Source organism: Ailuropoda melanoleuca, chromosome 5, assembly GCF_002007445.2.
Source record: "Ailuropoda melanoleuca isolate Jingjing chromosome 5, ASM200744v2, whole genome shotgun sequence".
NCBI classification, from domain to species: domain Eukaryota; kingdom Metazoa; phylum Chordata; class Mammalia; order Carnivora; family Ursidae; genus Ailuropoda; species Ailuropoda melanoleuca.
Genome location: NC_048222.1, coordinates 44508737 through 44535384, shown reverse-complemented (window position 1 = coordinate 44535384; position 26648 = coordinate 44508737). Strand labels below are relative to the sequence as shown.

At 48.1% G+C, this 26648-nt stretch overlaps 1 protein-coding gene across 13 annotated transcripts in view; it reads left to right on the top strand.

Annotated features, from left to right (window-relative positions):
- The window catches only part of TLN2 (talin 2), a 422904-nt gene that overhangs the window by 352676 nt on the left and 43580 nt on the right, over positions 1–26648 (top strand). For all 13 annotated transcript variants that reach the window (XM_034660877.1, XM_034660886.1, XM_034660882.1 and 10 more), the window contains 4 exons: positions 6766–6912; positions 11034–11135; positions 13553–13672; positions 20689–20835. In XM_034660877.1, coding sequence (XP_034516768.1) covers positions 6766–6912; positions 11034–11135; positions 13553–13672; positions 20689–20835 — 516 coding nt within the window. The remainder of the gene's footprint in view (positions 1–6765; positions 6913–11033; positions 11136–13552; positions 13673–20688; positions 20836–26648) is intronic.

The following is a 26648-nucleotide window of genomic DNA, read 5'->3' as shown; positions in this document are numbered from 1 at the left end:
TACCAAGAAACTCAGAGTCGGGAGCGTGTATAGTCAGCACCGTAAGCTTTACACAACATCCCGTGCTTGGGAATGGTGGCTGGACACGAGAGTGGGAGAGTTCCCAGTGACTGGCCTCAAGCATTGGCGGAGGCGGGACGGGTGTATGTGTCTCTTCCCTCCCTGGCATCCTGCGTTCAGCCTGTGCTCTGTCTGCAGACCCAGACAGCCCTCCTTGCAAAGGATGCTTAGGACGCTACAAGCTGGGTTTCAGGTCCTTTCTTAAGAGGCTTAGTGCACAGACGTAATCACCTTGGGTGCTATTCTTTGGGCAAATATTTCCTAGGTGTTACTTGCTAGGTCTTAGGTGATGTGTGTATGTGTGTGTTAGATGTCGTGTGTCAGTGTTTGCAGAGGACATGCAGTGAAATGTTCATCAGTGGCTCTGATGTGGTGGAAAAGAGGATAAGCTTTGGAGTCCAGCATAATTGGATTCAAATCCCAGTTCTGCCTCTTGCTAGCAAATTACTTCATTTCTTTGCTTCCTCATCTAAACAGTGGGGTTAATAATGAATACCTCTCAGGGGTCGTTACAGAGATTGACTGAGATAATGTGCCTGACACACTAGGTATTAAAAACAAAAAAAAAAAGGAAGAACGTGACAGCCCCAGAGCCTGGTGTTAATGAGCCCTATGATCACGAGGCATTTGCTGGCTATCCTCACCCTTGCCCCACTGAGCCCCCTTCCACACTCACCTCTGCCCCACCCAGCTCCCTCCTGTAGGGCCCCTCCTGCTTCTCCTGCAGGAGATACCCAGCCCTGTGCACTGCTGGGCAGTTCTAATTATTAGTTGGTTTTTGCCCTTCTGCTAACATTGACTTGTGTTCCCCAACCACCCCCCCAGCCATGGCCTTCTCCCATTTTCCAGATTCCTGTGATGTCTATGCCCTTTCCTGGGCTTTGTAGTTGAAGTGGTATAATACAGAAATAAGGCTTCCTTGGAAGTAGACTTCAGACATGTTTCCAAAAAAGAACAGAGTCTGATATTTCTCCCGTGTTACGCTGTGAGGGGCAGTAACAAGGAGCCCCTCCAGAATCTAAAATAACGACCTCATTGTTGAGCTTTCTGAGTCCGACTTCCCAGATTGCTGGTGGGCTTTTAAGCATGCCTTAATTGAGCGCCCACTGTGTCTTTGGGCATCTGAAACTCGTGTGCTCAGGTGGCCGGCGAGTGTGATTTGGATGCGGCTGTGTGACAGAGATGAGGTTTGCCATTGGAGTTGGAGGATGCGGCCCTGGGAGAGGCTCGGGGTAATTGGAGGAGGCTTCACAGACTCTCAGCTGACCCATTAAGGGTCTGTGACTTAAGTATGCAGAGCGAAGGGGAGCAGGCCTAGAGAACTCCTCGCACGAGCAGATGGGAAGGTAATCGTTTCTGGGACAGCCAAGAGCAAGGATGTGTTTTTGTAGGTTTGGATGCCCCAGTGTGGAGAAAGCGTCCTTTACAGTTTCCAGAGAGTTCAGAGAGCAGTCTCGTGATTTCCTGCTGCCTCCCCCACAGCCTGCCTCTTGTACCTTCCTCAGCCCATATGGGATAGCAGACGCCTGGCCAGCAGCACTCACTTCTGCCCAGAAACGTGCACTCGGCTTGAATAGGAGCATGCAGAATTGCTGACATTTTTGTGCCACCGGTGATCATCTTATTTGAAGTGAGATTTAGAGAAACACACACCTTCCAATTTTACCGTTTTCATCAATATTTGTATGAGGTGCTCTCTTGAGAGGGTAATGTGCAGGAAATGTCACCTTTCAGACTTCCATCACCAAAAGCAAGCAATCTGCACATTTTGTGTTTTACTTCTCTGTACCATGAAATCAGCCATCAACCTAAATTACCAGTTTCCTCCATCACATCCCTAAGAGACAGGGCTGTGCATGCTGACATCCTCACGACAGCCACCCGTGTTCCAACCAATGCACAGCTCATCAGAGGTCATGTGGAAGAGCTCTTCTGGATTCCCATGGCTTTCAGTTCCACAGACCAAGCCATTCCTGGGGCTCCCACAGCCACCACTTCGAATTCTTCTCTTCCAGTTAGCCAGTCAAAAGAGTTACTATTGACCTTCCCTCGCTGGCCTCCTTACCTTCTCACCAAAGGGAAGGTGCAATTGCTTGGGCCTTGGGAAGGGTCGTCACCCCCTGAGATGTATCAGGGCAGCTGTGGCCACTGCGTGGCGGGGGGCCCCCAGCTCCTAGAGCAGCGCAATTCTGACGCTGGCTACCTGGCGTCAGGTCAGATTTCCCAGGTTAAGGGCATTACCCTCAGTTTCGGCACCAACCATAAGCTCCAGGGTTCCCAGGTCATCCTCACTCTGAACAGGTGACTCCAAATTCAGTGGGTTCCCTCTACCCCCTCAGGTTCTGTAGTTTTCTAGAATGACTCACAGAACTCGGGAAATCGCTCTACTTACTATTACCTTTGTATTATAAAGGGTACAAACCAGCCGAAAGAAGAGAGGCAGAAGGTGAGGTCTGCCGGCCTCCTAGACATGTCCCAAGGATGTGTCACCCTCTCAGCTTAGGGCTGTGCATCACCAGCCGAGGAAGCTCACCCCGGCTTTGCTGCCCAGAGTTTTATTGGAATTTCATTATGTAGGCGGATGGATCGAATCTAGTCATATGATCAGCGATCCTGTCTGCAGCCCCCTCAGGCTGGTACTAGGTGGCTCAAAGCCACAACCCTCTAATCACATGGTTGGTCTCTCCAGCATGGCCAGCTCCCATCCTGAAACTGCCTACAGGCCGTGAGTCCCCTTCTTGCCTAAACTAATGTGTGGTCCAGGGGGCCCACCATGAAGCACAGAGGCACTCCTTGATCACTTGGGAAATGCTAAGCACTTAAAGGCTCCCTCCTAAGAACGTAGAACAAAAATCAGCCAAATGTTTGACCATTTCACACTGGGTGAGCTCCCAGGGTTGGTCTCATCTGGCAGCAAGCACTGAATGCGGGGGGTGGGGGGGCAGCCAACTTTGGGAGTGGTAGCAAGTCCTGAGGCCCCTTGCCTTTGCCACATGGTACTTGGGTGCCGTCACCTTGTTTAAAAGCACCGTTGGAGGGGAGAGGCTGAAATTTCCCTCGATAGGTGGCATATTCCCTAGATTAAGGTTTGTTTTTTTCAGTAGCGCTGAGAAATTTGACCTGATCTGGCCATCTGCTCCATTTCCTTTTGACCAGTGGCATCAGTTTAGCAGATGGCCGGCCAGTCGGGGGCCTTGGTCGGCCACCAGATCCATAAGATTTCATGCTTCAGCTCCCATCTTCAGATGGCGACTGTCACGGGGGTCCCTGGCAGGCACGTTGTCCGGCTCTCGCCCTCCGGTGGGCTGTGAGAATGAGTGGGATATGCACGGCAGTGCTGAGCACAGCGCCTGGCACAGAGGAGCCCTCGGGAGTGGCAGCAGCTGGCCACTCTTCCCGCTCTTCTGGGCTTTGATATTTGTTGTCGTGCCAGGTTCCCTGCCTGTCACCTAGGATGAAGCATTGTCTGTCAGATGCTGAAATACCTGACCCAAGATACAAGAACAGAGATTTGCAGCTGGTTTGAAAATCACATTGGGCCCATAGGCTGGCTCTTGCACTGTATAGAGTATACACTAGCCCTTGTCACCTTGCCTGCGTCCACCTAAATGCCACTGGGTTTTCCTGGTGCAGTCACGAGAGCTGGAGCAGGCCAGTGCAGCATGCGCGAGCCCAGCCAACGGCTCAAGGGCAGGGAGGGAGGGCCAGGGCCTGTTCTGACTCCCCATGAGCCCTGTCTCTGCCCTCAGCTCTGCCGTCCACACAGCACAGAAACAGACGGTTCCATTTACTTCTAAACAAGCCTCTCCAGGGGAGAAATTGCACCAACAGCCTGTGAAGGTTATCCTTGTAAAAAGAAAAGAGAAACACTTGTGAAAGTAAGAATGAATGTCTCACCCTTTACATTAGTGCCCCCCCCCACCCCGGTGACTTGATCAAACCCTTCATTTCCTGCGAACACTGTGCTTCTAGAGGGGAGCAAAGCCAACTGTTGGCAAGGAACATGCAGCCTAGTTGGGGAGAGGCCGGATTGATGGAGAGGTAATGGAAGGGGGCAGGAGCTGTGTGGCAGGCACCGTGCTATACACTTCCCATACAGTGCACCTGTCAGCTAATCTTCACAGTCCACAGCCTTCCTGCCTCCAGACCTTTGTACAGCCTGTGTCCTCTGCCAGGCACGCTCTCCCTTTTCTCCCCTCCTCAGCCCATCAACTCTGCTGGACGCTGGTCTCAACTTCAACCCGGACACCACCTCTGAGAAGTCTTCTCTGACCCCAAGGCTGGCTTCGTGAGCCCTTCTTGGGGGCTGTCGCAGTGAGCTGTTGCTGCAAACAAGCCGTCCTAAAACTTAGTGACTTAAAAAGCACCATCTGAGAATGATCTCTGGTCCATCTGCAGATCCACTGAGCTCATTGAGGTGGTTCTCCGTCAGCCAGGTGGTGACTGGGGCTTCAGTGACCTGAGGTGCAGTCACTCCCAGATCTGGTGGTTGAGCTGAAATCACTGACCTGTTCAGGGCCTGGGGCTCCATGGGGAGCCCTTTGTACCTCTGTGTGGTCTCACCATGCAGTCTGCCCAGAGCACAGCCTCAAGACAGCCAGCCTCCTTACACAGAGGCCGAGGACTTCACAGGCACATGTCCTGAGAGCAAGCCAGGCAGAAGCCATATTGTGTTCCAGTATCGAGCCTCACTTTCCCCAGATCCTTTTCTCTGAGCCCTTCACCTCTCAATGACTCTCTGACTCCAGAGTCGCCTCTCAGGTCTGCAGGAATCCAAAGGAAAGCCAATGAGAGCACGAGGACAGAGCCATCCAAGGAAGGCTGCTGGAGGAGATGGTATTTAGGCTGGGCCTTGAAAGAGGGCTAGGATTTGCATGGGGCAGAGGGTGAAGGAGGAGGAGAACATGATAGAACCAGCTGCTGCAGGCCGAGGGGGAGAAGGTGGAGCCGTGAGGAGGCTGACAGGGAAGGGGGTGGAGGGAAGAAGTCCAGAAAGCGACTCCCCATCCAAGGTGGAAAAAGAGTCAAGGATCTTCCTTCCTCAAGGCTATTTGTCACTGTTAACTTGTGAGTTCATTTTAGTCGTAATGATCAATAATTAGCGTTTGCATCCTGACACAGTTGCCTCGAGGTCACCAGCCATGATCCGCATACTTCACTTCTCATGTGTCATTTTGGAAGACCTCCTCTTGTTTGCCACAGCTTTCGGTTCCACACACACAGACAGTTCCTGCAGCTCCCACGGCCGCCTCTTCTAAGTTTTCTCTTCCAGTTAGCCAGTCATAAAAGTTACATTGACCTTCCGTCACTGGCCTCCTTACCTTCTCATCCGCCGAAGGGAAGGTGCAATTTCTTGGGCCTTGGGAAGGGTCGTCTCCCCCTGAGGCGCATCAGGGCAGCTGTGGCCACTCCATGTGGGGCCCCTGGTGCCCGGAGAAGCACGATCTGATGCTGACTACCTGACCCTAGGCCAAGCTTCCCTAGGCCCAGGCATCTACTACTAGACTATTCTTTATTTTCTTTAAGATTTCATTTATTTGAAAGAGAGAGAGCGCATGAACAGGGGGAGGGGCAGAGGGAGAAGCAGACTCCCTGCTGAGCAGGGAGCCCAATGTGGGTCTCGATCCCAGGACCCTGGGATCATGACCTGAGCTGAAGGCAGACAGACACTTAACCGACTGAGCCACTCAGGTGCGCCTAGACTGCTCTTATTATAAATGTATGGTGCATGCATCCATATCATCTCGTTAGAATTCCATTCTACAGCATTGTTACAGTTATTCCCACTGTGCTGAGGAAGCCACACCCAGGACCCCACTTAGCTAGTAAGAGGTAGAACCACAGCCAGAACCCCGTTTTTCTGATGGCAGGACTTTGGCTCCTCCTCCTGCGTCTTGCTACCACTGCAGGTGTTTTTCAGGGATCCTGGCACTACCTTTGTTTCATCTTGTCATTCGTTCATTTACCCGGCACCTCCTCTGTGTTTGACACGCATGTGAAACTCTAGCAGGTGTTGAAACAGCTCTGAGTTACAGTCAAAGGAAACTTGTGAGCACTCGAGACTTTGCCTGCAGAACATCTGTCCCTGAAGAACTTTGCTCACTCGTCCCTCCACCCTCATGGCAGTGTAATCTGTGACATAATTGCAAAGGCTGTTCATCTTTCTGCAGATGTATTTCTCCTCTGTGTCACTACATTTCCATGATCCAACCTTATTTGCAGGAAGGGAATTCTAGAGTGTTAGACAGCTTTGAAGAGAAGTGCTGTTGTCATGAACATGTTTTTCCTTTTATAATTAGGTTTGTTTCGTTTTTTTGTTTTTTTTTTTTTAACTAAACCTGTAAGCTTGTGTCTTTGGGAATCAATGACATTCTCTTTCTCCCATCCTGAACAGACTAACATAAAACTAGTCCTGTCATAAGACACTGTTTGATATTGCAATTTTATTTTTCCTTTTGATTGTAAAAAGACATCTTTTTCTACTTCTCTTTCTGATTTGTAGTGATTTTGCAAACAAACGTACCAACAGAAGAAAAGGAAAAATCCAGAATCACTGTTGTGCTCCATAATGGGGATATAGTTTTGTGTTGTGCTTTTTTAAAGTTATACCTAAAAGAAGTGAAGTGATTTTCCGAGGAGACCGAGCACCATTTTCCTGTGCTTATGGAAACCCCTCACAGTCCCCTTTCCGCTTTCCCCTCTCAGGCCCAGCACACCCACGATGCTATCACGGAGGCTGCCCAGCTCATGAAGGAGGCTGTTGATGACATCATGGTGACACTGAATGAAGCCGCCAGTGAAGTGGGGCTGGTGGGAGGCATGGTCGACGCCATTGCAGAGGCCATGAGCAAGGTAGGCCTGGGCGCCCAGATGCTCGCCTTAACCCCTTGACCCCAGTTCCTTCTCAGCTTCCCTCAGATGTGGTCCCCAGGTGCTTTTCTCTAAGGAGCAGTCAGTCAGAGTGAATACCAGTGACCCAGTGACCAGTGACTCTTTTTCTGAGGGTTTTGATCAATGTACATACATCTGTTCTCTGTTCAACATGTTATTCATTCTTGATTATTCATTCATTCCTTTTGGAAGCCACTCTCACCCTGTCTTCCAGTTTTACACAGGGGAAAAGTAATGGAGATGGAGACGGTATCATTGGTTCCTTCACTTATCAAATGGAAATAGGTGTTTACCTCCCTGTTTGCCTCCTAGAGTTATTGTGGGGAACAAACTCCAAAGTGAAATAATGAAGGGATTCCCAAGGGCTGGTCTTTGGAATGGCTCCTTTGGAATCTTGGGGAGCACATTCCTAGGCCCTACCCCAGTCCCAATCAATTGAAATCTCTGTGGAATTAGGCCAAGGAATATCTGGATTTTTTTTTTAAGATTTTATTTATTTATTTGGCAGAGCACAAGCGGCGGTGGGGGGGGCAGCAGGCAGAGGGAGAGGGAGACGCAGACTCACCGCTGAGCTGAAAGCAGAGCTTAACTGACTGAGCTTCCCAGGCTCCCCAGGAATCTGGATTTTTTAAATCTCCCCCATGGTTTTGGTAGCCAGATGCAGAAACCACTTACGTAGTATGTGTGAAAGCCCATAGTGAACTCTTGCAGGCAACGGGCATAGAAGATAACATGACAGTCATTTCTCCTCTAGTGACCCCTTGGTTGAGTTCAATCAGTAGAAAAGTGTGACTGGAGAGTATCTCCTGCTCTTTCCTCAAGGAATCCTTCGCTAGTCGTGTCAGTTTGATAGTCATTAAAATTAACAATTGTTCATCAACATCTAATTTTCATTCTGTGATAGCACAGCCAAGAATTTTAGATTTCGCCCATGTTTTGAAATGTCCATTGTCAGATTGTGAATACATTATTATGGTTTTTCAGGATAATAAGTGGTCTTTAATTGCTAATTTAGAGAAGATTGGTTGGTTCGTATCTCCATAAAGAGGTGATAGCCTGAAACTATAATTAGGATAATTCCCCTTAAACATTCATTATGCAGTCATTATCAGACTGAGAGAGTCACAAGCCGGGTGGGGGTGCCGGGACTCCTTTAGACACCCCAGACGTGCCTTGTCGGATCACTCTGGTAATTTCTGCCGTGGGCTCCTCGTGCCTCAAATATGGACAGTTTGGCAGAAAATGAGTGAAATTCCCCCTCTTTCTAAAGCCTTTGGGGAAGTCTCAATAGGTGTGTTTGGTTTTTCTGGACATCAGAGTACCAGAGCTTTGAAAGTAAGCCATGTTTCTACCAAGGATATTAAATAATGGAGCTCAAGTTTTCTCAATACGAATTAGAAATTCAAACGATAACCTTTTTCTTTCTAGGAGAAGGTATTTTTCCAAATGACTCTAACGATGGGGAAGAGTTCCATAAATCTCCGGAATGTGGAAGTCAGGTTCTTGAAGTCTTTTTTTGATAGCCACTGAGCCTTGTATTCCAAGATGGATTTTCAATAAAGAAAGCAGCTCTTGTACTGTCTGATGTCAGCGGTGTGACAGCTGCTCTCTCACTCAGCCCAGGATGCTCTTGACTCCTTTGGAAGGACTGAGGAAGAAGTCTGGCGTTACCTGGTAGCGAAAATTAGGAATTGCTAATGACAAGAGCCACAGAGGCCAGGAACAAAGGGATTCTTTCCTCCATTCTGCAGATTATACAGTCGGGGTTTTATTGGTACCCCTAAACTCCTGTCCACCCAGACCTGACACCCAAGGTTCTACCCAGGGCCTCTTTCCCATTCTCCCTTTGTTCAGCCTACCCCAGCCTACCCATTGCTGTGCACTTTGTATTAGATGATAATCCCAGGGCCTTTGAGACCCTAAGTAGTAAAGTGTTAGAAATAGGGCATTTTCTGAGTTTCGGTTATTTGGTTACATTGATATACTGTTAGCACCGTTGTCTGAAATTCTCAAAGGCATGGAGTGACTGGCAGAAAAAAGGAGCGTACCCAAAGCTGAGTCTAACTTGGATGTAATTTGTGCCACTTCCGGTGCTTCTGCTGTGAAGGTTCTTCCTGGAATTCTCTCTCTAAGCACGAGAAGGTTTGGGAATTGATAGGTTAATACAAAGCAATCAGGTTTCTGGGTGACCTTGGACAAATCAGTCCAGTTCTCTGAACCTTGGTTTCCCTATTCACGGAGGTTAGTGGTTCTCAGTCTTGGGAATTTTGTGACCCACTACTGTTTCTTTGTTTACTTTTTTGTTTGGACTGTTTGGTGTTGGTGGTTTTGATGGTTTTTTCTTCTTTCTGACCAGGGGAGGAGGTTAAAGAAACAAAAATCCTGCTGTCTGCATCACTAGTATTTCATCTAAGAAAGGTCATGTTAACATCCCCCTCAAAAAAAGTAGGAAAGCTATAATCTCAGAACAAAGGAAAGTTCTTTGAACTAAATAAATTTGAAATAAAAAAAAATTGACCGGTTTGTTCTTCCCTTTCTCATTGTCTTCAGACTGGCAGGTTGTGTTCTAAGCTGCCCTTCAGCTCCAGTTCCTAGTGTGTTTGCAGTTAGGCCACGGCTCATGTGAAGTCTTCCTGCACATTGCTGGACAGTTAGAAGAAGCCCAGTCAGTTTGCACTGAGTTAATGAGCCTACAACTCAGTCCTCATTTGACCAGCAGGACCCCCGTAGTGTGATGGAGATCATTGGCAGCAGCTGTATCCCTGATAAAGAAACCTAGAAAAGTCTAGCCTGGAGTCTGTGTCGAGGCGTTGGTGGACATTACATTCCTGAACTGTGCAGCCACATCACACACAGGCTGCAGTGAGACTTTCCTTCGGCTCATATTGTAGTTGGCGCCTGCTTGCGACATGGAGCTCTTATTGAAGACTCCATCTAACATCTCCTAAGTGCCCTCTTGGCCCCTAGTCTCTGCCCCGACTGCAGACTGTCTGGCAGAGAACTGCCAGGAAGCTCTTCTCAAATATGTCATTGTGTACCCCAGATCCCACCATACTCCTCATGATATCAAGGTTCTTCATCAGACAGCTCAGCTTCATTCCCACTGCTCTCAACAGCCCCCTCTTCTCTTCACTATACTCACTCTTCCTGTATTCATTTCTCCTTATTTTGTCTCCTCACGTGGAATACCATTCAGCAATCAATGGTAACAGTAGTGATGATGGTGAAGATGGATTGCTTTTTTCTTCATCACAGTCATCATTGACATTATCATCATCTTCATCGTCCTGGTCATCATCTCCTCTTCCTTCACATAGCTCTTGGCCAGGTACGGTCTCAGCTGATGTGTACTACAATCTTCTGAGCTAGGAAGTTTCCAGTGAAGGACTTGAGACTCAGAATCTAAGCAACCAGCTTGAGACCCATTCATAAACCATGGAACCAGATCTCAAATACAAGTCTTCTGAACCAATATGTCCCCAACCCTTCGAGGGATGGAGCCACTGTCCCACTTGCTCCACCTCTGCCCTCCACAGTGATCTCTCCCATCTCTCAATTCCTGTTGCTCTCAGGGTCTGATGAGCAACAAACTATTCCTACTGCTTCCAATCACTTGTCGTCCCCAACTTGGATCAAAAGCAAGGGTTCCAGGGTATAAACCATTCCTGGGGAGGGCCTTCATGATTTAGATTCTGCCTCCTCTCCCGGCTCATCTTCTGCCATTCTGGGCTTCCCTAGAAGTGTCTGGCTCATGGCCACCGCCATGTGCTTGAATTTTAATCCACTTTTTGGAACCCCTTCCCTCCCTTTTGTATGTCACGGATGTCCCTGGTAAGACTTGGCAGAAATGTCGTACCTCTGGAATGCCCTCCCTCTCCTCTCAGAGGAGGCCTGTGTACCCCGAGTGCCGTCTTTGCATCTCTGTTAAAGTCCTTATCACCAAAGCTGGGGGATGCTGTTGACTCTCAACCAAAGAAATTCTGTGGGCATCTATATTTTTCAAAGCTCCTAATTCTAATCAATGCAGCCCACACTTCAACTGTCCTCTCCTGACATGTGGGTTCTTTTTCTCTCTGCTGTAGCTGGATGAAGGCACTCCTCCAGAACCAAAGGGAACATTTGTCGACTATCAGACGACTGTGGTTAAATATTCCAAAGCCATTGCGGTGACAGCTCAGGAAATGGTAAGAGGAAAAGAGCTGCCCCACCCACTGTTAGTTGGGCTGGTGTCCACCACTACCACCACTGAGTCTTCACATCGGGGTCTGTGTCAGACAGAGACTATCCCGTGTGTCTGGTTCCTTCTGGGCCCCAGCTCCGTCCTTTATCTGTGGTCTCTCTGGTGGCCTGTGGTCTAGACACCCCTGTCTGCCGGAGCTCTCATTTCATGAAAAAACTGCAAGAGGTAATTACAGATCATTGAGACTTGGGCATGAGGACAGGGGAACAAAGGAGGGAGAGAAAATGAGAAGGAAGTTGGAGGTATGAGGAAGGGGGAAAAAAACCTATTCACCTCACAAAGGACTTGAGGTGTTTTTATAAAGTTACAGTACAAGAGAAGACATGTGGAGTGGAATAGAGATTGTCTAATGGAATCAAGTTACAGTCCTTGGACAGTAAAATATGCCAGTCTTTGAGGCAAAATGAAACAGCATGGTTATATAAAGACAGTTTCCCTGACAACAAAAGGCATGTAACCTTTGGGGATAATTTTCAACATTTTTTCTTTCTTCTTTTTTTTTCCCTAAAGTGTATTGCCATCAGAAGTGTATTGTATGCATCTTTAGATAAAAATGGCATCGAGAGACAGAGAATGCTATCCTGATAGGTTAAAAAATTGTACAAAAGATGACAAATGGTGTCCTCAAAGAATAGATAGGAGTACATAGTAAGAAAGTTCCTCTTAACCTTCAGAGGCTCAGATGTCACGGAATAAAACTTGGGAAGATGCCTCTGCTGCTGCCACGTGAGGCTGAGTAGGGAGATGCAGTGGCCTCCCAGCTGGAGGGACCAGACTGAGCCGAGGCACAGTTCCTGCCCCACCGGCCGGCGCCTCAGCATGATGTTGTCATGTAGTCCTCTGTCCACTAGAGGTTGAGCTTGGACCACAAAGCCTTCCCTGGTTGCTACTACTCCTTCTTAGAAACTGCAATTGTGCCAGATTTCATTGTTGCTTAAAAGGATTCGGGCCGGGAAGGAGAATAGGAGCTGTGCCCATGTCGGAGTAAAAGAGCTGGAGTCAGGCCAGGGCTGGTTCTGCTCGGGGGTCTCCGGGGCAGGTCAGAGGTCAGATCAGGCAGCCCTGCAGTGCCAAGTCCTCTGAGGAGGGAGCACAGCACAGCAGGAGATGAAAGTATTTGGAGTGGCCTCCTCGTGTTTCTGGGACATCTCCTGGGCTAGTTCTCAGCAGGCGCATCTTAAGCCTTGATGTCCATGCTCTTCAGGGGCCTACCCGGGGGCTGCACGGTTTCTCCTAGGTTAGCTGGCCTGGGCCCTGAGTTAGCAAGGGTCCCACTTCACCACGTCAGGTTGCCCCAGAATCGCAGTGTTCCATGTGGCAGGGCTCAAATGAAGCAGCTCTAGGTGCGGCCTCCCTCTCTCGGGGTTCAGTATGTGTTCCTTGGGAACCCACGCCTATACCTGAAAGCCCGTGACATTTCCTGGTAAACATGTCTTAGGTGACTACACATTTCTGTCCAGCCTCTGTGGATATGGAGCCATTTAAAGCATTTTTTTTAAGCCCTTTCAAGCCAGGGTCTTCTAATGCCACTGACAGAAGAGGTGCAGCAGGAGGGAAGCCTCTTACTCGGGAGGGACAAGGACACCTTTCTGGGCAGCAGTTAAAACTGCTGTTCGGAGCACTAAGAGGCATTTTGTTGGCGGTAAAAGAAAATCTAGAAACTAGTGTGTTAGCTAGGTAGGATAAATTTAGGTAAGTTTTTCTATGAAGCAGGTGAAAGATACCCTGATAAAGAAAAGGCAGAGCTCGACCGTTTAGGCTACAGTGGACTCCTAACCAAATTTGTAGCTGAACCCTTGTCATCCTTGGGCACAAATTGATTTTAAAGCTGTATTCTCTTTGAATATCTTCGTCCCAGACATTGGGCTCACCCATCACTTCTCAGTCATGGTTTCCCTAACAGCCCTATCCTCATGCCCTCTTGTCAGGGTGGAACCTGCTTCTGGGTTCCCAGAGACCAGCTCAGCTCTCTGCAGTAGCATGTGACCAGGGATGGGCACTGCTTGGGGCTCGTGTCCCCTGCGTTCCCAGGGGAAGTCTCATGGTGACCCGTGGGGCCAGGTGGGCTGGGGCTGCTGCGCTCACCTCCTGGAGTGGATTGTGAGGGCCTGCCCAGCCTGAGCCTCGCATGGCGCCCACTGGCCCCGCCAGGACCTGCTGGCCTGTTGTGCACGTCGCAGCATGGGCTTTGCTTGAATTGCCCTCTCCAACCCCAAATGCAAGTCCAGAGCTTAAAAGTGAATGAAACCCTTTGGCTTCCAGTGGTATTAACACATGGTTCTCATGCTTTTTTCTGTGTGTGTGTGTGTGTGTGTGTGTGTGTGTGTGTGTGTGTGTGTCTTGCTTGTTTTCTTTTTCCAGATGACTAAGTCGGTTACTAACCCGGAGGAGTTGGGAGGACTGGCTTCACAAATGACCAGTGACTATGGGCACCTGGCTCTCCAGGGCCAGATGGCAGCAGCCACGGCGGAGCCAGAGGAGGTCTGCCACCATAAGCCCCTGTCTTAAGAAGCACATGCACACTGGTACCCACTCCCGGGGAATTCTTGATAGCTTAGCTCTACCCTAGAAGATTCCGGCCTCATAAGTTCCCACTGCTCTCCTGCCAGCTCCCCAGGTTCAGATCCGGTAGCCCCAGGCTGTGCTCAGAGCTCACTGTCTTTTCTGAGGCCAGCAGGCGGAGAGCTGGGTCCCCCCTGGGAGGTGGGCTTTCAGGTACACACCCTCTGTTGAGAGTGTCCGGCCAGGTCGCCCAACTCCCAGAGCAGAACACATCCTGGCATCTTCCTCTTGCTTAGCACATCCTCCTCAGTGATTTTCCTGTTTTCCAAAGGCTCACAGCAGTATTGGAAGAGCCAAGTATGGGATTTATTTGGCCCCGTCTGAGAAAGGGCTGGGTAGCCTACTTCTGTGACACAAAGTCCTGCCCAACTATGGTGGAACTGCCCCCCATACCTCCTGTGGACTCCTCTTCATGACCTGCCTGCCTTCCCTAAACTCACTTTCCTTTGTTGCCAAACACAGACTTTGCTTTAGAAGGCCTGTACCCATATTTGTAGGGGTAAAAATTGGCAAATTTGGCAAAAGTTTGGTCCCAGAGGCCACTTTCTAAGAGCCCAGTCTGATAGGCCTGAGTAATGAAGTGGTCCCCTGGGAAGCAAGTGGGCCGGCTGGAGCGGCACATGCCCGATCATTAGCACATAGAAGGTGCCCCGTGCCCAGCTACCACGTGGCTCCTTAGAGACACTGAGCTCCATCTGGAATAAAGACTAGTGAAATAGATTGCAGGGACGCTGGGAAGATGAAGGTAACTACATTCTGTGACATTCAGCAGGCCATGTATTCAGCACAAATCCTGTTTACGATATTCCTAAATGAAGTGGGGTGTCAGGGTGGGTGGCTATGACTGATCTTCCCTTCTCCTTGCAGTGACAGTCCGTGTCCCCAGGCCACTTAGTGCTGTCTGCCAGGAGTCCATTCTAAGTATGTCTTCACAAAGACTTCCAGAGATGATGCAGAAATGACCCAAAACAGAATCCCTTGCTAACATATAACAATGCATGTAAACAGGAGTTTCATATGTATGCACTTGAATACATATGTATCTAGCATGGGATGAGGTAGGTTTCTAACAGTGCCTGCACTTTGAGATTTTAGGACGGTTGAATATTTAGGCTGCAGCATGAATAATTCTGTTTGTAATGACTCTGGGAAGTCACTACCCAGAAAGCAAAATCATAAGGAACCCCCCCCCCGCCGGCCCCAGTCAGGATTCTGTGTAAATGTTGAATTTCCTGAACAAGCCTAAGGGAACTTATGTTACAGGAAGGAGCGATCTGGACAAAAGGAAGAAGTGTTAGGCTTTGCGGGACTGAAAAACAAAGAGGCTGTGGGGAGGGTTTGGATCTCTGTGTCCAGAAATCTTTAAAAATGGAATCTAAATCCATCCGGTTGGTTCAGATGTTGACTGGCCTGAGTTACTGAGTGGAGAACCCATGATCTGGGGAGACCTTTCCACGTCTGAGTTCTTCAGAGCTCCCCAGCCCACATGTGAAACAGGCAGATTTTCTTCCCACAACCCAGACCGTGAAGCAAAATACAAAATAATGCCAGGAAAGGAAAGGTATGGCTGAAAACCACACGCGAAATTACTTAAGTCCCTGGCTCTGCGTTTGTAGCAGCTGACGTTTTCATTAAGGTTCTCCCTTTACACCATTGCGTCTTAAGTTATATTTCACATTCCAGACACAAGAGCAGTGTGACCTGGAGCAAAAAGGGGCAGGGAGAATATACAATTACCAGTGCCTTGCTAAGGAAAATTCTTTGTGTGCATTTGCCAGACAGATATTTAGGGGAAAACTGAGAAGGTTGGGGAGATCCCTAAAGCTATGTAGGTTTTTCGGGGTTTTTTTGGGTTTTTTTGTTTTTTGTTTTTTGTTTTTTTTAATTTCAAGACTGTGGAATTAGTTTTCTCTCCAAGAGGGCCCCACATCACAGCATGTGCAAGTACGTCTATCCAGGGCAAGGAGGAAGCCGCTCCCTCTCTATAGTCCTGCAGGCTGCCGTGCCGAGTCAGCGTTTTGGTCTTTTGCAGAATGTGACAATTACAGGAGAAGCCCTAGCTCTGCCCTCTGAGCACTAAGCGGGAGCTTTATCTGCTGCTTTTTCCATGGAAAACTCAAACTCCTCTTAACGCCACTGTGAAAACTTTCTTCAGGAAAGTCAAAACCCTCAGGCAACTTCACAAAGATCACTGTTGTCTTTTAAAAAGACGGAAATTATAGATCCTGTGAGGCACCAGTGCTAAATATAAATGCTGGGGTGGGGGGAGATCTAGCGAGTGTGGCTTTGTCTCGGAGGGAACTCTGCCATGACCACTTGTAATACTGCGTGTCTTCAAAGCTGGCAGGAACATTTGTCACAAGCCTGCAGCAAGAACCCACAGCCTTTTCCCAAACATGAGATGGTGTCCACACTAGAATTCTCTCAAACTTTCCGCTCCAAGACACACTTTCTGTAGGTGGAAAGTGATGTCCTGTTTCTGTTCTGCACTCAAGATTCTTTCCCTTCTGTGTTTTTTTTTTCTTTTTAAGGAGAAACTGTAAAGCCTGTCAGCTAACATCTGCTCTTGCCTGTTCAGTGTTCACAAGCTCTCCCAGGCAAATGATATTTGACCTGGTTTCAGATGTAATTGTTTGAAAAGCCTGAGAAAAATGTGTATGTTTTGTTTAGTTTAAGGCAGCAGAGAAGATGATCAGTGTTTCTGAGACCCCCTCCAACTGAAATTTGATCCAAAACTTCATAAAGGCCAGACTTCCAGTTTCCCCCAGGACATAAAACCAGGAGACGATGCCCATTTGGGCAAGAAGGGAATTGAGGGTTTTTCTTGACGTTCGAGTCATGCTTTACTGCAGTTGCCAATTTAAAACCCCAAGTTGAATGTCTGAGCAACATTCCTTTATAATATACACTGGTTGGTGGTAAGTCAGATCACCCTGGGGGCTGGTCAGATTTGCTGAGAAATTTAGTGTTACTTTGAGAAGTTAGCATTTTTAAAGCCCTTATCTTTTTTAATACAATCTTAAAAATGCATTCCCTCTCTCCTATATTCCTCCAGCAGTACAGAATGTTCTGGAAATTGGCAGTAGAGTCTGTTGCTTTTGTTGTCCCCTTTAAGTGCCTGGCCTAGCTGCCCCACAGACCTATGGAAAAGAATAACATGAGAGCTATTCAGCAAGTCCACACCATGGATCGGATCCATGTTGGGGGCTGTCCCATGTACCTTCACAACTACACAATCCTTGGTTCTTCCCCATTTCACAGGTTAGCAAACTCAGGGAGCTTAGTTAGATTGTCCAAGAGCACACAGCTACAAGAGTCAGTGTGGAAGCCACCGGAAATAACTTTTTGGAAGAAGTGAAGTTTCACGTAAGTAAATAAGTAAACATGGCAAAGTCAGGATTCAAACCTAGGGCATCACAGCCTTTGCTGTTTCCGCCTCACCAAGCTACCTCTTGTCACAGCATTCACATGGCACTTTCTACTCTGAGATGTGTTCACACATACCTTTCATTTGGTCCACCAGCCCTGGGTAGTAGGGCAGGTTCTGTCCTGTTTCACAGGTGAGGGAACAAAAGCCCGGGACGTTAGTGGGCTCACCGGGGAGTTGGTGGCCAGGAAGGCTGGGCGAGAAGAAGACCCCATGGGCCTTTCTGCTACCTGTGCTGCCCACGTGGGTGAAGGACTGAGGGCAGGCATGGGGCTGGCATGCTGAGATCCCTCCCCTTCCTGTTACTTTCAGCCCCCTTAGCCTGTGAAAATAAGTGAAGCCTATTTCAACATGTCCTTCATGATACTTATCCTCCTGCCTGCTGTCCAAATAGGACTGCGCAGCCAAGCGTATAGGAGGATTGCGTGGCCAAACCTCAAGGAGGCCTCTGGGCACCAAGAAGGTAATCGTGTGACCTGGCACAGACCTGTCGCCAGGACCAAGCCCTGGGATGGCCGAGAACCTGAAGGGCTTTGTACAACTGTTGCCTAATCTCAGGCTTATCCCTTTGCTTTCTGGTGCTAGTCTTTGTCGGTGCTTCCTACCTAGAATCTCCTCCCTAATGACCCCTGTCCCAGCTCCACAGTGCGATTACAGGATCCTTTGCTGCATGCATGGTGTCCCCTCCAAGGAGGGGGCCGAGCATCAGGACGTGGGGGTGTTTTTCATAGCAAGGCCTCTCTGGAGGGGGCTGAGGGAGCATGAGAGTGTCGCTGAGGCTGTGTCATAGTTTCAGGCTTGAGACAGTGTGGGAGCAGGTCCCTTCTCCCTTGCACTTCCAGGGCCATTTGGGAGAGATTTAAGAGGCCTGTGCTCACCCCAGTGCCCTGCATTGTGTGGACAGGACGCTCAGGCATGGTTCCGAGCAGGGAACAGAAGTGAGACATAGAGAAGGTTCTTTCTGAGCCTGGTCCTTCCTAGCACAGGGGTTTCCCACCTTACTCTTCAGAGCCCTGACCCAGGGAGGCGCTTTGGAAGTTCTGCACGATTGAGTCAAGGCTCACTTTTTAAACATAATTGAACTGTTTTCTAAACTCTTAGGAAAAACCGTGTGTGTTTTTGAATAAACTCCAGTCCGGGCCACATAGTGGCCCATTGGAGGCCCCGGCACCTACCGTGGGCTGCTGGGTGGTTTTCTGCAGACCCCAGGCTGATGCAGCTTCTCCCTGCTAGGGTTCAGGGGCTGCAGGAAAACCTGTACACACGTAACACTGCAGCCCAAGCAAAACACAGAAATGAGGCAGTGGCTGAGGCTGTATCAGTCTTCGAATCCGACTATTAAACTTTGATTAACTTAGTCTCATTGTTGACTTCTTACTGAGTCAAGGACATGAATTTTAACTCCTAAAGGAAGGGTATACTAATAACACATTTTATCAGTTGTACATGTTGAGTTTCCAGGAGAGATTCGGCAGTGGGGCAGGGTGCGGTACCGATGTGAAATGGGGAAAAACGAAGTTAGTAAGCACTGATCTGATGGGTAGAGCGCTATGCTGGGATGAGCGACTTGGGTTCTCCTCTGGCTTTGCCAGATACTGGCTGTGTGATCTTGGGCCAATCACATCACTTCTCTGAGCCTACACAGTCTCTTCATCTGTCAACGAAGAGGTTGAGCTAGTAAGGTCAGTTTTTTTTTTGAAATTCTGCTGCTTCCCCCATTTGCCCCCTGCCTGGCTCTCCCATGCGTGCCTGTCATTGAGAGACCTGTGGTCACAGAGCTCTGGCCTGTGGATTAGCTCTGACCTTTGAGCGTGTAGGGTTAAAGTACACGGATCAGAAAAGCCTCAAGAGCCAGGCTGAGTTCTCAGCTTTCCTGGAGCACCCCCCCCGCCGCTTCCTCCGGGCCTTGTATGTAAACCAGCAGACGTCCCAGCAAACAGCTACATTTCGGGGGTTTCCGCTGGGTGGCTGAACTGGAGCGCCTCTCCCCTCCTCAGTGGTGGACCTGTCTGGGAGCTGCCAGCTTATATTCCGCCTGGAGATGGTCCACAAACAGCCCTCCCTGATTGTGAAACTTTGGCAGCACCGCGAAAGAGCCAAAGCTCCACTTTCTGGATCAGGAGAATGTTCTATTAAATAGATTTTTTTTTTAAGATTTTATTTGACAGCACAAGTAGGGGGAGCAGCAGGCAGAGGGAGAGGGAGAAGCAGGCTTCCCTGCAGAGCAGGGAACCTGACACAGGGCTCAATCCCAGGACTCTGAGATCATGACCTGAGCCAAAGGCAGATGCTTAACTGACTGAGCCACCCAGGCGCCCCTATTAAATGAATTTTAAATATCCTTTGGGCCTTAAGGGGATAAGGGAATTACCTTTTTCCCTAAAAGCATGTGTTTCAGTAATAGATTTAACATTTACAGCCCCCTTCACCACCCCAATCCCCCCTGCCTTGAATAGGACGATGCTGGAAGATAGCACCCCAGTGGTCCAGATCTCCCGGCTTTTACTCAAGATACCAGAGATCTTAGTAGCTGTTCTTGGTCAGTGCTAGGAGAAACCACAACTTCTTGCTGTCGTGGAGTCTTGGAAATAACACTTATTAACTAAAGCTTAAGGTGTTTTGCTTTTAGTTGCCTACCTGGGCTGGAGGGCAGATTATTTATGGTGGGTGTATTGATCAGACCGAAATGAAAATTGATGTGAAACAGCCAGAGGAATGCAAACTTTGGGAGGTGGAATTTATTACGCCTTAAAGAGACAGCTGGCAGCCTCTCCATCATGGAGCTCATTTGGGTTCTTTTAGGCAAAACACCTTTTTATAATCACACAACTCAGGGGTCATTAAGAGAATGCGTGCCTGCTGGGCCTTTAGCTCTAAAAATGTACCTTTTTAAGGAAACCACAACCTGGGCTGATAGAAAGGAAGCCTGGGTCCAGCATGGTGGCTCTCACGATGGGGCACAGCTGAGGAAGGGGGTGTTCTGCTTGTAAACATACAAATTTTGCAAGAACCTGAATGCTTTATGCTTCTTACCAAAGCTATATATTTTGAACTTCTAATTACTCTCTAGGGCTGCCGTGCAGAATAAATGAAAGTAAATGCAATCCGTGCTCAGGGGAGGCCCTGACACACAGTAGGAGCTCAATAAATGCTTGAATGAATAATAATTACCCCCCCGCAGAGTTCTAACAGTAACTAACCTTTCTGTTAGGTGGCTCGGGATGCAAGTAAACAATACACCAGAAAAGGTAACAAGTATCAGAAAGGCATTAGGCTAGGATGATGAGACATGGGCTTGCTTCCTGGGGACTGTGGGCATTTTACAGGCTCTAAAAAGGGAAGTAAAATCAACCAAATTCCATACTCCACCAAACACAGACTCCTAACAGCAGTGGAATTTTCCTAGCCAGGCTCCCATAGGACGTAGAAGAAATTTTCCACATAGGGGAGCCCTCGATGGCAGAATCCATCATGCCTCTCCTTCCCCACCCCGGGCTTGCCTCCACAGATCGGCTTCCAGATTCGCACTCGTGTGCAGGACCTGGGCCACGGCTGCATCTTCCTGGTGCAGAAGGCGGGGGCCCTCCAGGTGTGCCCCACTGACAGCTACACCAAGAGGGAGCTCATTGAGTGTGCCCGCGCAGTCACAGAGAAGGTAAGGAGCAGCCCTGGGGCGAGACACAGCCACAGTACCCCACACTGGCCCTCGGTGGCCCACTGTGACCAGAGACATAAGTGGGAGGCTAAGCCAGAGACCATCCAGTCAGGTCTGGTCATCATCTCCCTCACGCAGAGATTCCCCAGGGATGGGGCCTATCGGGTCTGGGGTGATTCGTAGCCCTGAGAAATTGAGAGGGACTGTCCCTTGAAAGTCAGGGCCCCTGTGGTACACCGTATTGATGGGCTTTTCTGCAAACAGACCAGACAAACTGTATCAAAGTCGCATGAGCACCCGGAGCCCCACCCTGCAATCCCTTTAGACACTCGTCCCCTGGGCTTCCTTCTCGGGAAGTGTGCTGGGGACTGGGAAGGGCGTAAAGCTCTCTTCATGTAACCTCTTTCCTCCCGGAAGAGACCGCGAAGTGGGGAAGCGTTGAGCACCCTGCCAGAAGTGGCCCGGCGCTGTGGTTGAGAGCCCAGGAGCCCGCTGGGGGTGCTCGCTATCTAACAGCGGCTGTTGGTGGAGAGAGTCCCATACGGAGCGGAGTTCATGGGGCTCTAGGGTCTCAGCAGAGTGAACCTCCCCCTTCTGAGCCTCAATGCCCTCATCTGCAGAATGAGCACAGGGAAATACAACACCGGGCCTGTAGGGTTGTGAAAATGAGATGTGGTGGTGTGTGTAAAAGTGCTTGGCACAGGACCAGACACACGGTTCACCATGTCCTACCTCCTGGCTGCTGCTCTCTATAAACCCTTCCCGCACTCTTCTCCCACAGGGTTCCCTGCTGGACAAAGCCCATTCTCAACATCCCTTCATTCCCAGGGCTCCCTTACACCCCCCACAGTATACTCATCTCCGGCTTTGCTTATTTCTCCGAGTCCCTTTTCAGGATAGCTGTCTTGCAGGCCATGCACAGTGCAGGCTGAAGCATCAATGCTTGGCTGGCTTTTCCCTCCCCTCCCTCGGGTCCCCAGGACAGAGAGTTCTGTCCTGTTCAGAAGCGGGCAACAGGACTTGAGGGGCAGGTGGGGGACCCCTCACCTGGAGCTGCCTCTGTGGAGGCTGCGCTGTACCTGGCCCCTCGCTGAGGCTGAGCCACGTCTGGCCACCTCCTGCAGCCCACGGGCCTGCCCAGGCCTCCTTGGATGCCGCAGGATGAGGAAACCAGTCTCTCAGCTGGAGGAAGGCGTTCGCCCTCCTTTCAAAGCCCATCCTTGTTATTGAAGTTACTGTAGCCAAGGTCTCCCGTTGGAGACCTGGGAACTGGTACCTGAAGGAGGGGAGGTGGGGGTCCAGACTGCATGATGGTGGCCGGTGGGGCCAAGCAACATGATCTCTCTGAGCTGTTCTCCGTCTTCCTGCTTCTCCCAGCAGAGGGTCCCTGACTTAGGACACCTGGAGGAGGCTCAAAGGCAGGGAATCGGCTGTTCAGACTAAACGAGCCTCTTCGGTGTTTTCTTGCTCCGTGTTCCTGCCCTGTCCTCTCTACCTGCTGTGTCTTTCTTATGTGGCTTGGTTGTGTCTGTAACTTCCCACCAGCCCTGAGCCCCTTGACTTGCTCACCTTTGTGTCCTCATCCCCTAGGGACTTGTAGCCACTCAGTAAACTGCTGATGTGCGTGCCTTTTGTAGTAGGCGGGGACACTGTTTGTGGGACTCTTTTTTTCAGTCTGGCTGAGAACATCCCTCCCAGACTTGTGATTCCTTGTTTTGGTCTTTGTCACCTGTCCTCCAGGAGTTCTTTCCAGAAACTGGATACTTCATTCCCAGGCCAGCTCTGTGCCATTCTGACTTTTGCTGGTGAGACATAGTAGCATTTAACTTTAGGAAGGAGGGTCAGGCAAATGAGGAAGAGAAACCAATCCTTGTGGGCTAGTCTTGGGGCATGGCGGGTGCTCAGGAAGAGAGCCCCTTGCCCTGCCTGCTAGGCTGTGTCCACCACCTCTGCTAGGATCTGAGCAGCATGGAAGAGAGCATATAAACTCTGCCTCTCGTTGATGCTGTAAGTCCTCAATCCTGGTCAGTGTGTTTTTAAACAGTGCATTCACAGAATACTTTAGACTCTTTGGGTCAGCCATAGTCAAGGGTGGTGGGTGTGTGCACAGAGATTAATAGGACAGCTCCCGACTGTCCCCAGACTCAGAGTCTCCAGTCACTAGCCAGATGTGTGCCGTTTTAACCTGTACTAAATGGGCTGTCCTGAGGGCAGGGAGAGCATGCTGTGGAATCCTCAGGAGGCACAGCTGTGTCTTGGGATGAGGACAGTGGGGACTTTGAGCTGGCTTTTGCGGGATGAGCAGGTTGGTGGCTGAAGAACAGGGAGGGGGCATTCCAGGCAGGGGGAGACCCAGTGTGGAAGAGGCAGGGGATGTTTGGGGAAGTGAAGAGCTAACGGATGTGGCAAGAATGTGGGGGGAGGCCAGAGAAGTTGGACTGGTTGTGCAAGGAGCTCATCTTCCATTGACAGCAGGGGAGAATTGTACTCCAGGGTGTGGTGGAGTTCGCTTTGTGTCCTAGGAAAGTGTCTCTAGGAACAGTGGAGGTGTTCTGGAGGAGGTGAGGGCTGGCAGGTGGCAGTGAAGGGTTTCTGGCTTGGAAGTCACTGGAGTGAACAGAGCCAACTTGCTGGACTCTTGGGTCACTGGAATTATTTAGTGGCAGGTGATAGCTCAAGGGAGCGTCGGAGTAGAGAGGTGACATATGCAGATACGTGCTGGGCTCTAGCCACGATGGGGTCCACCCTGAAGAATTTCCAATCCAGAGGCAGCCAAGGGCAGGGATGATGAGTGTTAGCAGAAGGCTGTTCTACAGAAAACTTGATCAGAGGGGACAGAAATGGCCACACATTTCACAGGAACCTGAATTTCTCTCTGGTCCCAGAAATGTAATACTATTAAAGTTATCTGCTCTCTACTGATCACTTACTGTGTGCATACCACACAATACATATACATCCCCCCCTTGTTCCTCCCAACAACCCTGATAGGCAAGAAATAATTTCTCCAGTTTCCAGATGAGGAAACTAAGGTCAAGCAGTTGCCCAAAGTTGTTTAGCCAGCAAATGATAATGCTGGTATTCAGCCTGAGATGTTGACACCAAAACATTTGTTAACCCATCAGCTGCATTGAGTCCCAGAGAGAAAATTCACTGTTCTTGTTTGTTTACTTTTTCCCCTGGTTTGAGATATAATTGATACACAGTACTACAAAGTTTAGGGCGTACAGCGTGATGGTTTGTCTTTCATGTGTTATATATGAAGTGATTACCACAATAAGCTTGATGAACAGCCATCATCTCATGTAGATACAAAATATATGGATTTGTTTCTGGTGATGAGAACTCATACGATTTACCTTAACACTGCTGTGTAATGTATTTGAAAGTTAACTGTAGTCACCATGTTGTACACTATATCCCTCGTACTTAATTTTTTTGTAACTGGAAGTTTGTGCTTTTTAGCCACCTCTGTTCGATCGACACCCTCCCTCCCACCAGAAAACTGATCCGTTTTTCTTTGAGTTGGTTGGTTGGGTTTGGTTTGGTTTTGTTTTTAATTTTTATTTGATGCATTCAAACAAAGAAAAAAGTTCAGCCAGTTCTCCTAACTCCCATCCCCTGCCTCTGGCAACTACCAGTCTGTTTTCTGTATCCGTGAGCTTGGGGTTTTTTGTTTCGTTTTAGGTTCCACATATAAGAGAGATCATATGGCATTTCTGTCTCTTGACTGACTTCACTTAGCATAATGCCCTTGAGGTCTGTCCATGTTGTCGCAATGGCAAAATTTCATTCTTCTTATGGCTGAATAATATCCTATTGGATAACATATACCATATTTTCTTTATCCATTCATCCATCCGTGGACATTTCGGTTGCTTCCATAGATTAGCTACTGTAAATAATGCTGCAGTGAACATAGAGATACATATCTTTTTGAGTTAGAATTTGTTTTTTTCAAAAAAAAAATTTTCTTTTTCAGATAAATACCCAGCACTGCAATCGCTGGATCCTATTGTAGTTCTATTGGTAATTTTTTGAGGAACCCCCGTATTTTCCACAGTGGCTGTGCCAGTTTGCATCCCCACCGACAGTGCACCAGGGTTCCCTTTTCACTGCATCTTTGGCAACACCTGTAATTGCTTGTCTTTTTGACAGTAGCCATGCCAGCAGGTGTGAAATGGTATGTCACTGTGGTTTTGATTGCCATTTTCTTGATATTTAATGATACTGAGCATCATTTCATGTACTTCTTGGCCACCTGTATGTCTTCTTTGGAAAAATGTCTATTCAGACCTTCTGCCCATTTTTAATAGTTTTTTTTTTTTGCTATTGAGTTATATGTATGCTTTACGTATTTTGGATATTAAGCCCTTGTGAGATATATGATTTGCAAATATTTTCTTTATTCAGTAAGTTGCTTTTTTTCATTTTGCTGATGGTTTCCTTTGCTGTGCAGAAACATTTTAATTTCACATAGTCTCACTTGTTCATTCTTGCTTTTGTTGCTTTTGTTTTTGGTGTCAGATTCTAAAAATTATCACCGAGATCCAAGTCAAGGAGGTTACTGCCTATGTTTTCTTCTAGGAGTTTTATGGTTTCACATCTTACATTCAAGTCTTTAATCCATTTTAAGCTAATTTTTGTGTATGCTGTAAGGCAGTGGTCCAGTTTCTTTTTTTTTTTTTTTTTTTTTTGCATGTAGCTGTCTAATTTTCCCAACACCATTTATTCAAGAGACCGTCCTTCCTCCATGTATGTTTGTGGCTCCTTTGTCATAAATGGATTGACTGTATATGCTTGGGTTTATTTCTAGGCTCTCTATTCCATTGATCCATGTGTCTGTTTTTATGCCAGTACCATACAGTTTTGATTACTATAGCTTTGTAACATTATTTTAAATCGTGAGATCTCCAACTTTGTTCTTTCTCAGGATTGCTTTGGTTACTCAGCACCTTTTGGGGTTAGAAATTTTAGGATTGTTTGTTGTATTTCTGTGAAAAATGCCATTGGAATTTTGATAGGGATTGTGTTGAATCTGTAGATAGCTTTCGATAGTATGGACATTTTAACAATATTGATTCTTCCAGTCTGTTAGCGTGGAATATCTTTCCATTTATTTGTGCCTTCATCAGCTTACTTCTTTAACATCTTGTAGTTTTCCATATACAAGTCTCTCACCCCCTTGGTTGAATGTATTCCTAGGTATTTTATTCTTTTTGAAACAGTTGTATAAATGGGATTATTTTCTTAATTTCTTTTTCTGATAGTTCAGTATTAGCTTATAGGAACACAGTGGATTTTTGTGTATTGATTTTCTATCCCTCAACTCTACTGAATTCATTGATTAGTTCCTGACAGTTTTTGATGGAGTCTTTAGGGTTTTCTCTATACAATATGTCATCTGCAAATAGTGATGGTTTTACTTCTTCCTTTCCAATTTGAATGCCTCATATTTCTTTTAATTGCGTGATTGCTTTGGCTAGGGCTTCCAGTACTCTGTTGAATAAAAGTGAGAAGGGTGTGGATCTTTGTCTTGATCCTGATCTTAGAGGAAAAGCTTTGAGCCTTTCACCATTGAGTTTGATGTTAGCTGTGGATTTGTCATATGTGGCCTTTATTATGTTGAAATATGTTCCTTCTGTACTTACTTTGTTGAAAGTTTTTATTATCAGTGGGTATTGAATTTCATTAAATGATTTTTCCATATCTATTGAGTCGATCGTAAGATTTTTATCCTTTATTGGGTATCACGTTGACTGATTTGTGGATGCTGAATCACCCTTGCATGGGGAGTAAATTCCCCTTGGTCA